This window comes from Ovis aries, chromosome 20 (genome assembly GCF_016772045.2).
Source record: "Ovis aries strain OAR_USU_Benz2616 breed Rambouillet chromosome 20, ARS-UI_Ramb_v3.0, whole genome shotgun sequence".
Lineage (NCBI taxonomy): Eukaryota > Metazoa > Chordata > Mammalia > Artiodactyla > Bovidae > Ovis > Ovis aries.
The window spans coordinates 27,655,702-27,671,914 of NC_056073.1; the positions used below are offsets into that span (position 1 = coordinate 27,655,702).

Consider the following 16,213-nt stretch of genomic DNA (forward strand, 5'->3'; position numbering starts at 1 on the left):
GGAAGACAATGCTGTGAAAGTGCTGCACTCAATATGCCAGCAAATTTGGAAAACTCAGCAGTGGCCACTGGACTGGAAAAGGTCAGTTTTCAATCCAATCCCAAAGAAAGGCAATGCCAAACAATGCTCAAACTACTGCACAATTGCACTCATCTCACATACTAGTAAAGTAATGCTCAAAATTCTCCAAGCCAGGCTTCAGCAATAGGTGAACTGTGAACTTCCAGATGTTTAAGCTAGTTTTAGAAAAGGCAGAGGAACAAGAGATCAAATTGCCAACATCCGCTGGATCATGGAAAAAGCAAGAGAGTTCCAGAAAAACATCTATTTCTGCTTTATTGACTATGCCAAAGCCTTTGATTGTGTGGATCACAATAAACTGGAAAATTCTGAAAGAGATGGGAATACAGACCACCTGACCTGCCTCTTGAGAAACCTATATGCAGGTCAGGAAGAAACAGTTAGAACAGGACGTGGAACAACAGCCTGGTTCCAAATAGGAAAAGGAGTACATCAAGGCTGTATATTGTCACCCTGCTTATTTAACTTATATGCAGAGTACATCATGAGAAACGCTTGGCTGGAAGAAGCACAAGCTGGAATCAAGATTGCCGGGAGAAATATCAATAACCTCAGATATGCAGATGACACCACCCTTATGGCAGAAAGTGAAGAGGAACTAAAAAGCCTCTTGATGAAAGTGAAGGAGGAGAGTGAAAAAGTTGGCTTAAAGTTCAACATTCAGAAAACGAAGATCATGGTCTCTGGTCCCATCACTTCATGGGAAATAGATGAGGAAACAGTGGAAACAGTGTCAGACTTTATATGTTGGGGCTCCAAAATCACTGCAGATGGTGATTGCAGTCATGAAATTAAAAGATGCTTGCTCCTTGGGAGGAAAGTTATGACCAATCTAGATAGCATATTAAAAAGCAGAGACATTACTTTGCCAACAAAGGTCCGTCTAGTCAAGGCTATGGTTTTTCCTGTGGTCATGTATGGATGTGAGAGTTGGACTGTGAAGAAAGCTGAGTGCCAAAGAATTGATGCTTTTGAACTGTGGTGTTGGAGAGACTCTTGAGAGTCCCTTGGACTGCAAGGAGATCCAACCAGTCCATTCTAAAGGAGATCAGTCCTGGGTGTTCATTGGAAGGACTGATGCTAAAGCTGAAAGTCCAATACTTTGGCCACCTCATGTGAAGAGTTGACTCATTGGAAAAGCCCCTGATGCTGGGAGGGATTGGGGGCAGGAGGGGAAGGGGATGACAGAGGATGAGATGGCTGGATGGCATCACCAACTAGATGGACATGAGTTTGAGTAAACTCCGGGAGATTGTGGGGGTCCAGCCCCGGTGGATCCAGGGTAATTCGAAGGTGGGGACGGAGTCTGTGTCCTGGAAAAAACTTATTTAATTACAGATATAGAGGGAGATTAGAAACAGATAGTGTAGTAGGAGAATTAATGGAGAAGAGAGGCTGAATAACTGGTTTACGTGGAATACTAATCACCACCTACGTAGGCCACAGGCATCTTTCCGTTCTCCCGAGGGAGAGGAGGCACTGAGGCCTCCCTGGTCTGATCTTAGAAGCCCCTGCAAAGTCACTAGGCTTGGTGCGTACCCTCATACCAGATGGGAACTCAGCCAAGAAAATGGGGAGCGAGAAAGAAACGACACGGGGGAATCAGTCTTTCCAGAAACTGATCCGATTTCTTTATTTTTCAGGTTTGTTTATATACCTTTTTGTTATACATAGGGATGAATACAGAGTCACACGGGGGTCAGCAGACCTGACCCTTGTCACAATCAGGTGCTTCATATAAAATTATACAAAGGTCTTATGGGTTTCATCATCTTCTGGCCATGAGACCTGCTGACATTTTATGGCCTTTTCTGATACCGGTCAGTTAACCAGAAAACTTATTTTTCCAGGGGTGATTTTTTCTTAAATCAGGTGCCACCCTCTAAATAAAGTTGCATTCCTATAGGGTGAGGGTGTAGTGAGTTACAATCAAGAAAGGAATTTACTTAACCTAAGGTTTAACATGATTAATCTTAAAGGTTAATACTTATTTCTCCTATATGCTAGTTGTATTCATTATAAGGGCAGGAATATGGAGATTTAGCAGCAAATATTGGCTCAACAAATGTAAACCCTTCACCATTGTTTCCCCTTAAGATCTATTTTGTCCCAAGACAGTGATAAAGTTACATTTTTGCATAGCAAGGACACAGTGATTTATAACAAAGTTCAGTGATCTATAACAAAAGAGAAAATTCATTAACTCAAAAAGTCTAGTATTGCTAACATCAAAAAACTACTATATTTCCTTTTCTATATTCCAAATACATTGATTAATATATTCCCAGGTGCCTAAGGATATGGAGGCCTGATGGCAATCATTGACTCATCAATGAAAAAAGCCCTACACTAATACTCCAAACTCTCTGTGCTGTTTATGGTTGAGAGGTTGTCACACAAGTTAGTCTGTTAGCAGAGAGGCTTGACCTGAGACATCCTTGTCACACCCAGGGCATGGAATTAGCAGTAATTATTGGCACGCGACAAATGAAGAAACCCTTCACCAATATAATTCCTAATCGACCCATTAACACTATACTAATGATCTCCTAACTTCTCAAAAGAGTCTGTATTTAGAAAGTTTTAAAACATCCCGTGTCTCTCACAGTTGGGAGGCTGTAAACAATCACATGCGGCCAGATGAGCCTGATCAGGCAGGCCAGAGAACCTCCAGAGTTCATAAGTTGAAACACTCTTGTCACCCCCAGGAATTTTTATTAAGTGGAGCTGCACGTTAACTCCTTCTCTGAGAGAAATGGTTATGGGGGAGAGCTCCCCGTAAAGTACTCTGGTTTGGGGGTAGATGCTCGGGAACAGGGGGTTTCCTGAGGCTTGATCACGCCGTTGCCTTTGCCAAGCTTCCTTCCTCATGACCTTTGCCATGGGCGGAGTTTCTCACGCTGGCCCCCAACAGGAGATGGTGACAGATAGGGAGGCCTGGCATGCTGTGATTCATGGGGTTGCAAAGAGTCGGACACGACTGAGCGACTGAACTGAACTGAACTGAACTGATTGTTGATTTGATACACTTCTGTACTGCAAAATAATCACCACTATAGCTTTGTCTGACAACTGAATCATGTCACATAATTACCTCTTCTACATGTGTGGAGAAAATTTAGATCTAGTCTCTCAGCACCTCAGAGACTCTTTTTATGGTGAGCTGATGATCACTTCCTAAATTTTCAGCCTGGCGACAGCACATGGCAGAAACAACATGTAACTCGCACCAAATGTTTTGTCTTTTTCCTCTCAGGAAGAAAACATTTAAATGTGTGTTTAAGACCCCTCCCCGCCTTAATCATTCTCTGATCTTTAATGTCAGTGGATCCCAGTCTGCTCAGGACTGCTTGTAGAGCTTGTTACAAAACAGTCAGGACTCTTCCCAGATCCACCATCTAGAGTGTAGGGCTCAGAGTCCAGGAGTCTATTATGAACGAGCTGTACAGGGAGGCTGGTGCACAGCCGGGTGGAATCCAGATCTGTGTTCCTGCTATGAAATGTGTGACCTGAAGGTCAGCAGCAACCATGTTATAAGTCTATTCCAGACCTTCTGCCTCTAAGAGGAGTGCAGGTGAAGGTCAGGACCCCTTTCCATGTGCCATCTAGACGTAGGAATGGTGCCATCTGCTCAGGTGTGTGGTCTGATCAGTTCCCATAGCGCAGGGGATTCAGGATTCAGTCCTCGTCCCTCTGCTTCTGTAGCCAGTTCTCCCTCATCTGTGACGTCATCTGTTCTCAAGGCTTTGAGCATCATTTATATGGTGTCACCTCTTCCATCTATTTCTCCAGTCAAGTCATCTCACCCAAACCCTAGACTAGTCACTCCAACTCAGTGGCCACTTTCTGAAACAAATGCTGATGCCTCCTCCAATACGCTCCTTCCAGAGTCCCCTTATTTCCACAGTAGGCGCCCCACATGCTTACTTGCAAATCTCAAATTTTGAGGTCCTCCTTTACTCTTTCTCATAACTCAGATTTAATCCTCTAGGAAATGCTGTAAAATGCATTTTCAGAATAGATCAAGAATCCACTCACTCACCACTATCTTCCCTGCTCACATCCCAGACAAGCAGCAGCCTCCCCAGCCTGGACCCTGCGCTGTTTCCCTCAGGCTCCTCTGCGCCTCCCTCGCCCTTCACCTCCTGACTATGCACAGCAGCCTGGCTGACGCTTCCAGAGAGCAGGCACACCAGGTCATGCTCTGTTCGTATCATTCTATGACTCCACAGCTTACTGAGATAAAAGCAACCCCCTGTAACATCCTGGAGGCCCACAGGATCTGGCCGGACATGGGCTCTCAGCGCAATTCCTTTTCCTTCAGCCCCAGCTGCCTCCTGGCTCTCCCTTGAACACAGACACTCTCCTGCCCGCGTGCATTTGCCCTGGAGGCTCCTCTGCCTGGAGAGAACCTCCCCTAGACCTCCTTGTGGACATTCCTTCATGTTCTCCACATCTTCACTCAAAGGTCACCTTTTCAGTGAGGCCCCTGTCCACCCTAGTAACACAGCCACCTGCCCTGTCCCCACACACTCATACCTGGGTCACCTTCCTCAGAGTACTTACCAACCTGTACAGGAAACACTCCCTCACTCACTAGGCTCATAGTCATGCTCTGCCCCTTCCCCCTAGAGCACACCACACATGGCGGACAGGGTTTGTCTGGTGTTAGTGCACTGAGCTCTCCCAGATGCAGAAAGAGTGTGTCATGTCTCTGTTCACAACAAAGATCAGTTCAATGAATGGTCAGTAAAGCGCTTCCCTATTCCAGAGATGGTGTCTTTATTGATGTGACCTCAGGCCACATGCTGTCTAGTGGCAGTTACAGCACAACATCCATTCACACTGACCTCAGTGCCACCTGTTTTACTCACAAAGGCTGATCTCCCTTCCCTCCCCGACTAATCAGCCTGCACCCCACACACAAGGCTGTTTATCTCTTCAGAAAGGAAGGTCCTTCACTTCCAGCTCCTATTTTCAACCTGCTGTGATTTTATGAGACTCTGCTTTCTAAATCCATGTGTTGAGATGGGAGCCAACAGTAGCCTTAGAAGATGTAAGGGCAGAAGAAGGGGCAGACTGCAGAGAAGAGAAAAGTCCAATAAGAATTAAGTCAAGATATGAAACTATTGGGTCTCTCCTCTTTGCAAGTTCCAGCATGTGGTTCCTTTAAAAAGATGGAGAAACGTTGGAAAGAAGAAACCAGCAAAATCTCTAGGAGGGAAAGAGCTGGATGGCTCTGAAATTTCTCTCTTGGAACCACTGAGAATCCTGTGTGCATGGTCCCCTTGGACTTGTGGGGACAATGACAGGCAAAGTGACCCCTGCTGCTGTCAGAGATGTGGTCACCCGGAGAAGAATGAGACCAGGACTCTACACATGAAAAGAACAGTCATTACACCAACAACAAGAATAGCAATAACTAAATACGCAAAATATAAACACATTCAAAAATGACAGGAGCTAAGGATAGGTCCAAGCCCTGATCCTAGGATTATCGTTTAAGTAAAGCACCCTGTCCATGGTGCTGGAGATACAACAAGGCTCAGGTGACTTCGGAGTCCATCATCACAGGTCCTTGGTGGGACAAGGATTTACTGAAGGGACAAGGACAAAGGAATGGAGACGAACCCAGCCCAGGAGTGACCATGGGCGGTGCATGGACAGTGCATGCATGCCCACCAGGCACGGATCACTGACTGGGCACAGGCCCTGTCCACATTCAGCTCCTCACAGCCTCCGCCTTTCCTTCCTGCAGCTGACTCAGCACAGCAAACCTGTGGATGGATCTGGAAGGTTCTCAGTGTTTCAGTTTATTTCCTCTTTCAAACTTTAGGAATCCTCACCTTTATTATCCAATCCCCCTTCATGGTACCAATTAGAAAAACAGATTCATATATACAGATTTTATTTTCAAAGAGGAAATAAGACATCATTACTCAGTGCATATGAAGCAAAGACAGGGATTGAGACGGCCCAGCCCCGTCTCTGCTGGAACAGGACAGTGTATCAGGGAGGAGAACACAGGTAAGGGCGGGAGTGGGCGCAGTGGGCAGGGGTAACCAGTCTCCCCAGCTTCTCATGTTATGCTACTAGGCACAGACACATTCAGATGCAGCTGCAGAAAGAGGGGTCTGGGGATCTGATGTCACATAGCGGGATGCAGCATCACCCAGTCCCCACAAGGCAGCATCTCACACTGTGAGAGAAAAGAATCAGGGACCAGTCAGGTCAGTCATATAAGCAGTCATATTCTCCACAGCCCCCAACATGCTCACATGTACCACTCAAAGATCCCCACCACCCAATGTGTCCCCTCTGTCCCAATATTCCTTCCAATCTAGACCCTCCAGGGTCTCACCTTTAGGAACCGTGAGAGACACATCAGAGCCCTGGGCACTGTCACTGGCTGGGGGAGAACAGGACCAGGACATGGTCAGAACCCACAGGAGAGAAACTGGAGAAGGCACTTTGAGGAGGATGAGCCCCCCATGGCCTCCTGTCTGCACCCTCACAGGGGTCTCAGGAATCACCCCCTCCACACTTACTTGCAGCCTGGGTGTAGATCTGTCCTTTTTCACCTGTGAGAAGAAAATATAACCTGAGAGGCCAGGGAGAATGCTGAGTCATGAGATCCTAGAGCAACCCCTAGTCCCAGACCCCACAGAACTTTCTGGAACTGGGGTCAAAACTCATGATAGGATCAGGAACACAGAGAAGGGAGATGTGTAAGGACTGGGACACCTGCCCCCCTGGAGGTCCTCACAAGGACCTCCCTCTGACATTCAAGTGCTGGAAAACTGGTCCCTAACTGGAATTAGGAAGGTGAAAAATTTCTCTTTTATTTTCCCACGTGCTTTAGAAAAGAAAAATGTTAGCCTCAGCTCCAGACTCCACATGTGTGTGGAGGGTACTTTCCAGTAACCAGGCAGGTAAAGTTCTACCTCGGCTTGAAACCCCACTGAGACAAGAAAACTCAGATCCCTCCCTCCCTTCCCTACCTGAGCGCTTCTTCCTCCAGATCACAGCTCCAGCCGCCACAGCCACCATAAGGAGGACCAGGCCAACAATGATGCCCATGGTGAGGACGGAGGGCTGAGGAGGTTCTGTGGAGGAAAGGAAAGGGGCCCTGACCTCAGGCTTGAGTCCTGATCTTGCTGAACTGAGTCCTGAAGGGCTCCTGCTTTCTCTGAGAGGAAGCTCCATCCCATCCCCCTCCTTACCCCATCTCAGGGTGAGGGGCTCCTGAAGCCCCTCGTGCTGCACACGGCACGTGTATCTCTGCTCCTCTCCAGAAGGCACCACCAGGGCCACCCACTTCTGGAAGGTCCCGTCCCCTGAAGGCCTGGTCTCCACGAGCTCCATGTCCTGGGTCTGGTCCTCCCCATTGTGCTTCCAGGTCAGTGAGATCTCCTCAGGGTAGAAGCCCAAGGCCCAGCACCTCAGGGTGACGTTACGGTCAGAGATGGGGTGTCGGGTCACATGTGCCTTTGGAGGGTCTGAGGAAGAATCAGAAAATTCACAGTTTGTGTTACCTCCATGGGTCACTGAAGCAGTGTCATGTGACCATCCTGAGAACGAACAGAACAGTGAGTTTTACCCAGCTTTACCGACGTATACCTAACAAAAATTGTACACATTTAGGGTGTACTACATGTTGCTTTGATATATATGGACACTGTGAAGGTAATTAATGTATTCATCAACTTACCTTATGTGTGAGTCTATTTGACAGGGATGATGAGAATGATTAAGATGAATTTTAAAGTATACAATACAGGACTAACTATAGTCACCAGGCTGTACATCAGATCCCCAGACTTATTATGAAATTTTTTACCCTCTGAGCTACAGAACATTCAGGAGCATGGTTTTGAAAAAAGCAGCACGAGAGCTAGATAACAGCCTCATCTCAGAGATCAGGGATGTTCTCAATTAGTTCTTAGACATTTCTAGAATGAGAGACTAGGATAGGAGCTCTAAAAATGTGAGGGGGAGAAAACAGACTTAAGGTCCTGACTCTGGTGGAGGCTGAATGACTCAGAAAAGCTGGAGTCAGGCCTCCTAAGATGCTCTCAGGGTGAGAACAGGCCTTACGGGAGAAAGTCATGGATCACAAGATGGTGGCTACGGTCAAAGGGCACCGCTGACCAGCTATTTCAGGGATGGTTTGTTTCCTGCTTCTTCCTCAAAGACACTGGATTCCTTGATTGTCCTTGAGAGAAGTGGGGCCACTGGTGACTGTCTTGTACAGAATCTGAAAACCCGGGCGGATTTCCTCCCTCTCCTGACAAGAACCTGGGGCGCTGTTCCCACAGGGACCCCACTTTCCTCTCCTCGTGGGAAGCCAGCTCCAGCCCGAGGGGAGATCAGGGCGGCCCCGCGCCCCTCGTACCTGCGCGCAGCAGCGTGTCCTTCCCGGTCTCCAGGTATCTGCGGAGCCCCTCCACGCACCGGCCCTCCAGGTAGATCCTCACACGCGCCGCAACACCTTCCTTCTCTAACTTGCGCTTGGAGATCTGAGCCGCCGTGTCCGCCGCGGTCCAGGAGCGCAGGTCCTCGTTCAGGGCGATGTATTCTCTGCCGTCGTAGGCGAACTGCTCATACCCGCGGAGGAGACGCCCGTCAGGCCCCACATCACAGCCGTACATCACCTGGACGGTGTGAGACCCTGACCCGCCCCGACCACCCGCGGTGATTAAACCCAAACTGAAATGAAATCGGGTCAAGCCCACGGGAGCTCCTCCTGGGCCGGAGGTCGGGTGTGTTCCGCAGTGCTGGGGTGACCCTCGGACCCGCAGACTCGGGGCGACCCCGCCGGTCCCTGGGGATGGGGACCGTGACCCGGCCCCGGGCCCGCGTCGCTCACCGGCCTCGCTCTGGTTGTAGTAGCCGCGCAGGGTGTTCAGGTTCGCTCGGAAAGTCTGTGCGGCGTCCTTGACTCTCCGCGTGTTCCGATCCCAATACTCCGGCCCCTCCTGCTCCACCCACCGCGCCCGCGGCTCCATCCTCGGATCCAGGGCGTCGCTGTCGAACCGCACGAACTGCGTGTCGTCCACGTAACCGACAGAGATGAAGCGGGGCTCCCCGAGGCCGGGCCGGGACACGGCGGTGCCGAAATACCTCAGGGAGTGGGAGCCTGGGGGCGGGGAGGGGTGAGACCCGGCCCGACCTCCTCCCGGCTCGGGTCCCGGGTCCGAGGTGATGGACCCGGGAGGGAGGAGGGAGCGAGGGCCAGGGAGATGTAAGAGGTCGAAAATCGGCCCTAACTTCGGAGAGGGAAGAGAAGAGGGGTCAATATTCAAGGGAGGGACAGGACAGGCCCTTGGGCGGGTCTGGGCAGGGGCGTCGGGGTTGCTCGTTCCCTGGGGTCCTGCCCGCCAGACTCCCTGGAGATCCCCACGCCCCTCCCCGCAGAGGTCGTTCCCTCCCGACCCCGCACTCACCCGCCCGAGTCCCCGAGATGAGCAGGAGGAGGATTCGCCACCCCATGACTCCCGTCCTCTGGGTCTGGGAAGCGGAGTCCGGGTGGGTCCCTGGAGACTATAACCGGGAACCGAGGAGACGCTGATTGGTTTTTCCAGAAACCGGGCACCACCCAGTGGCAGTGAGAACAGGGGCCGCATCACCAGTGTCCAGGCAGCAGGGCTAAACACAGGTTGTGAGAGAGAAAGTGAAACTCGAGGAGAAGGGGAATCCCCAACATGGAGCTTCTCAGCCCCAAACACCGCCCTTGACCCTGAGATCCTGAGCGGCTCGCCTTCCAGGCACCTGGGACTTTGCCCTGATCCCTCCCCTCCTGCTAGGTAGAATGTTCAACCTACCGAATAATTGCACTCATCTCACATGTTAGCAAAGTAATTTTCAAAATTCTCCAAACTAGGTTTCAACAGAACCTGAACCCTTAACTTTCAGATGTTCAAGCTGAATTTAGAAAAGCCAGAGGAGCCAGAGATCAAAGTGCCAACATCCGCTGGATCATGGAAAAAGCCAGAGAGAAAACATATACTTCTGCTTTATTGAGTGCCAAAGCCTTTGACTGTGTAAATCACAACAAACTGTGGCAAATTCTTCAAGAATTGGGAATTCCAGACCACCTGACCTGCTTCCTGAGAAATCTGTATGCAGTCAAGAAGCTACAGTTAGAACTGGATATGGAACAACAGACTGGTTCCAAATTGGGAAAGGAGTATGTCAAGGCTGTATATTGTTATCCTGCTTATTTAACTTACATGCAGAGTACATCATGAGAAATGCTGGGCTGGATGAAACACAAGCTGGAATCAAGATTGTGAGGAGAAATATCAATAACCTCAGATATGCAGATGACAACCACCCTTATGGCAGAAAGCAAAGAGAAAGTAAAGAGCCTCTTGAAACTGAAAGAGAAGAGTGAAAAAGTTGACTTAAAACTCAACATTCAGAAAGCTAAGATCATAGCATATGGTTCCATATCTTCATGGCAAATAAATGGGGAAACAATGGAAATAGTGGGAAACTTTATTTTTTGGACCTCCCTGGTGGCTCAGATGGTTAAGCGTCTGTCTACAACGTGGGAGACCCAGGTTCGATCCCTGACTGGGAAGATCCCCTGGAGAAGGAAATGGCAATCCACGCCAGTACTATTGCCTGGAAAATCCCATGGCAGAGGAGCCTAGTAGGCTACAGTCCATAGGGTCGCAAAGAGTCGGACACGACTGAGTGACTTCACTTTCACTTTATATTTTGGGGGCTCCAAAATCACTGCAGATGGTGACTGCAGCCATGAAAGTAAAAGACGCTTGCTCCTTGGGAGGAAAGCTATGACCAACCTAGATAGCATATTAAAAAACAGAGACATTATTTTCCAACAGGCTATGGTTTTTCCAGTAGTCATGTGAGAGTTGGACTATAAAGAAAGCTGGGCGCCGAAGAACTGATGCTTTTGAAGTGTGGTGTTGGAGAAGACTCTTGAAAGTCCCTTGGACTGCAAGGAGATCCAACCAGGAAATCTGAAAGAAAATCAGCCCTTAATATTCATTGGAAGGACTGATGCTGAAGCTCTAATACTTTGGACACCTGATGGGATGAACTGACTCATTGGAGAAGACCCTGATGCTGGGCAAGATAGAAGGCAGAAGGAGAAGGGGATGACAGAGGTTAAGAAGGTTGGATGACATCACCGACTTGATGGACATGAGTCTGAGCAAAGTCCAGGAGATAGTGATGGACTGGGAGGCCTGTTGTGCTGCCGTCCATAGGGTCACAAAGAGTCGGACACTACTGAGTGATTGAACTGAACTCCCCTCCCTGCACCAAGAACTCTTTGTGCCACTGTCTTCACGAGTCCTAGCTCTGGCGCTGTTCCCGATTTTGATTAAAATATCTACACAATATTACAAATTAATGAGGACCCCAAGGATAGTATTATGTGACCACTTCTATGCATATTTTCCATACTATGAATAATACACTACACATTTTTGTTTATTTATTTAGAATAATATTAATAACCCATGCATTTAATATGGATAACTATTTCCTACAAAGGGTAGTGAGATGCATAGAGCCTTTTACATTTTTTCCAAGTATCTTTCCTGTCTCTTTCACTAGAAGACCACTGATTTTCAGGTTTGCTTCTGCACTGAATCTGTTATTTTGATGATAGTCTGTGAAAGTGAAAAAGCCCACACATAGGTAGAAGTAGTATTTTTTAATAATATTTTCAGACAATTGTGGATGTTCATCTTAGATACAAAAGTTAAACTATACAAAGTGTAGTTTCTCAACGGATTTTTCCACAGTGGACCTGAAACAATATCATTGAGTATTTTCTATTCTGTTACATTAAAATCCATATGCCTGTTTTGCTCATTGAACATCTCTTGTACTAATACAAGATTTTTGCAAAGTAATACATTGTTTCACTAAATTATACAGATCTTTCTGCTCATTCATTCTTTCAATAAGTGATTTCCATGAAAAAGAGGGTAGTTCAGAGCACACAGAATTTTTTCTTGGGCCATAGGACTTTGAAATGTAGTAGAAGTGCTCGATGTGTACTTTCCATGTCATCACAGAAGATACTTTTAAAATGTGTATTTAAGACTGATGATTAGGAAACATAAGCATTTTTGTTTATTTTATTTTTTAAAATTTGTTTTATTGAAGGATATTTGATTTATAAAGTTAATTTCTACTATACAGCAAAGTGATTCACTTATACATGTGTGAGTAGGTGAGTGAGTGAAGTCGCTCAGTCCTGTCCAACTCTTTGCGACCCCATGGACTGTAGCCCTCTGGCCTCCTCCATCCATGGGATTTTATAGGCAAGAATACTGGAGTGGGTTGCCATTTCCTTCTCCAGGTGATCTTCCCAACCCAGGGATCAAACCCGGGTCTCCTGCATTGCAGGCAGATGCTTTATCGTCTGAGCCACCAGGGAATCCCTTAATACATGTGTACATATATTCTTTTTCATATGTTTTCCATCTTGATTTATTAAGGACAGATAAGAATTTTTAATGTGTCATTCTGGATGTTTTAAAGCAAACCTGATTATTAGTTTTCTTTTTTCCTGCAAGAAAATTTTGCTGAAAATAATTACTATTGCAGTTCGCTACCATAGTGTCCATTACTGCTAAGTTAGACATCAAAGAAAATGTCAACATAGTGAGAAGTCAAATAATATCTGAGTGATGCTATGAAGAAAGTAGCTTTCACCTCAGGAATCTCATGAAAGGGTCTCAGTGACATCAAGCGTTCCACAGACCACACACACTCTGAGAACTGCTGTTTTGAATGAACCAGGGTGTCTCTCAAGTGATCCCTGCCTTTGCCTCCTCTTCATTTTGGAAAATGATTTTTCCTGAGCCAGACTCCCTACCTCCCCAAACTTAACTGAGGGCCCTGTGCCTGGGCTCATCTAGGAGAGAACTCACCCCCTAGAAAGTGATGCCAGAGAGTGTCCTCATTCTGGGAAGGAAAGAGGGGACAGGTGTTTCCCCTTTGGAACTGGGGACAGTTTGTACCTGAAGGCGCCAGACCCACTCATAACCTACTTTGATTTTGTTACATACCAGCTTAATGTGTATTCATATCCCAGACAGAAATCTGACATAGTGTCTAAGAAAAATAATGTTGGCCCTTTCATCTCATGCAGTCTAATGCACGTACTTGAATTGAGGCCCACAAATCATGAAGAGCAGTCCATTCCAACAGAACATTCTGTGGTGACAGAATTTCCTATGTTTGTGCTGTCCACTCAGGTAGCCAGTAGCTACATGAGGCTATTTAGCAACTTAAAGTGATGGTTGTGCTGAACACTTTTATTTATATTTAAGTAGCAATATGTGGCTACCAGCTAGCATATTGGTCAATGCATATCTAGTTGGTGTGAGTTACTCTCCTGTCTCTTTCCCCTAAAAGGTCCTGTGTGACTCATAGGTTGATGCATACTAAAATAATCTTAATACTGAAGTCGTGGATTTGTCTGTGCAGGTCTTAGATATAGCTTTAAAATACAAGGTGCTCTGAAAGTTTCTTTCATGTGTATTTTAACAGATAGAGTGTTCAGACATTAGGCAAACCATGGTTTATTACCATAAGGTTGTAAGTGTTCAAAACTGCCCATCACTAGATATAATCCTTGAGCTCTTGGTGTTTTCCTTACCTTGGTAAACATAAGGACACAGACATTTAGCCCAAGAGAAAGTGTTTATTCAACACAACAGTTATCAATACTTGTAGGACTTGTATATACTTGTAAAGTTGTGAAGCAGAAGATGCAACATCAGAATCCAGCACCTTATTTCTTTTTGCTTACTGCTTCTGCTATACTTTCTTCCCAAATTCCATCAGTTCTGCTTCCCTACACCCTTGGGTCCCTCTCTCCTAGACAAAAATACACATGAATGTTTTACACTTGTGGAATGAGTTTTATGACCCAAAGATTAAAAGCCATCAAAACATATAAATCTTTCCTATGTCAATCAGACACTCACAGGATACAAACATATGCCCTTATTCCAATGGAAACACATGAAAACTTTTGGCAAACAGGTAACATGTCTCAATGTTCTTCTGCCAAAGACCACCAGGAGCAAATCTGTGGGCAATCAAGTTGGATTTACACTAGATACAGTGAGGGAGATTACACAGCAGGAGGGACTATAGTGTCCTTGTAAGGTGTTAGAACATATACAGCCAGGAATCCCCAAACTCTGAGCTTGGCCCGGTACCTCCTGTCAGATCACTGCCAACATTAGGTTAGAAATAAAGTGTACAATAAAAATGCTGTGCTTGAATCATCCTGAAAGCATTCCTCCCACCCCTGGTCCATGGAAAAATTGTCTTCCATGAAATCAGTTCCTGGTGCCAAAGCGTTGAGGACCGCTGATATAGAGGATGTGGGCTTTGATTTTGAGAAGCGTCTATGTGAGACTGGCTCACTCTAGATTGGGTGTGGTCAGGAAGTGGGGGCAATTCTATGCCTGGTCACCTCAGTGAGCCTCTGCTACAGAGAGGGCAGACTACAGCGAGGATACAGCTGTGACTGGGAGGAAGCATGGTCTCTGGGTCAGCACAGGGAGAGGTCTGGTCCACGGTGAGGGGCGCCGGGCTGCCTGGTTGGTCTGTGCTTGTACAGAATGCTGTCCTGTTCTGGTTTTGTCTCTCTGTGTCACACACTCAGATGTCCTTGTCTGATGCTGATCTTCTGTGAGATGACTTATGTCCAACAGGAGAACAACACAGATGGGTGGTGAGCTCCAGCCCAGCTAGAGGACCAGAATGTACATCCTAGTGTATGAGCTGAGGGTGATCTGTCAAGTGTTTACAAATGTAAGGGATTTTCATGTAATTTTTGAAAGCATTATTTACCAGCACACAAGAGAATTGAAAAGATACTCAAGCATATACAAAAATAAAGAATTCATGTTCTTCCCCTCATTCCCCATTCACTCAAGTCCTCTACTCAGAAGCAAGTGCAGTTAGAAATTTCTCATTTTTCTTTCCAGAAAAGTATACTGTTCATTAATGAATACTGTTAGATCAGTAAAAGAGCTCAGGCCACAGCCTGGGAGAAATTATTATAAATTCACATATCTGATAAAGTGAAAGAAAGAAAGTGAAGTTACTCAGTCATGTCCGACTCTTTGCGACACTGTGGACTGTAGCCTACCAGGCTCTTCCGTCCATGGGATTTCCAGGCAAGAGTACTGGAGTGGGTTGCCGTTTCCTTCTCCAGGGGATCTTTCCAACCCAGGGATCGAACCTGGGTCTCCTGCATTGTAGACAGATTCTTCACCGTCTGAGCCACCAGGGAAATCTGATAAAGGACTTTGTTTTAGAATATATATCAGTTCAGTTCAGTTCAGTCGCTCAGTCGTGTCCGACTCTTTGTGACCCCATGAATCGCAGCACACCAGGCCTCCCTGTCCATCACCCTTTCCTGGAGTTTACTCAAACACATGTCCATCGAGTCGGTGATGCCATCCAGCCATCTCATCCTCTGTTATCCCCTTTTCTTCCTGTCCCCAATCCCTCCTAGTATCAGAGTCTTTTCCAATGAGTCAACACTTTGCATGATGTGACCGAAGTACTGGAGTTTCAGCTTTAGCATCATTTCTTCCAAAGAACACCCAGGGCTGATCTCTTTTAGAATGGACTGGTTGGATCTCCTTGCAGTCCAAGAGACTCTCAAGAGTCTTGTCCAATACCACAGTTCAAAAGCATGTATATAGAACTCTTCAACTCAACAAAATGAAAATAACTATGTAAAAATAAAAGCTGAACAGACACTTTTCTAGAAGATATCACAATGGAAATGTATATGATAAGATGTTAAGCGTCTTATGTTGTTAGGAAATTTAAATTGCAAAGACAGCAATGTGCATCACAGCTGATGGCACATCTGCAGTCCAAGAACTGGTGATGCCAAGGTTGGAGCAGCAGAGGGACGCGGAGCAGCAGAAACCCTCACTCACCGGGGCAGGAATAGGAAGCGGCGCAGCCACCAGAAATGAGAGTCAGCAGTTTCTAACGAAGCTACACAGAAACTCCCCATCCTGTCCACTGATCAATCTAGTATTTCCCCAACTCATTTGAAAACTTAAATTTGCACAAACCTCTGCCCACCAATGTGCATATCAGA

General features: G+C 46.6%; 1 protein-coding gene across 1 annotated transcript; it reads right to left on the reverse strand.

Annotated features, from left to right (window-relative positions):
- Positions 1 to 5,972: 5,972 nt before the first annotated feature.
- On the reverse strand, positions 5,973 to 9,600 carry LOC132658253 (BOLA class I histocompatibility antigen, alpha chain BL3-7-like). The gene is made up of 4 exons (XM_060403342.1): positions 9,528 to 9,600; positions 8,951 to 9,220; positions 8,477 to 8,752; positions 5,973 to 7,580 (listed from the first exon to the last, which is right to left on the reverse strand). The coding sequence occupies exons 1-4, from the start codon at positions 9,571 to 9,573 to the stop codon at positions 6,940 to 6,942; spliced, it is 1,233 nt and encodes a 410-aa protein (XP_060259325.1). The 5' UTR covers positions 9,574 to 9,600; the 3' UTR covers positions 5,973 to 6,939.
- Positions 9,601 to 16,213: the final 6,613 nt, after the last annotated feature.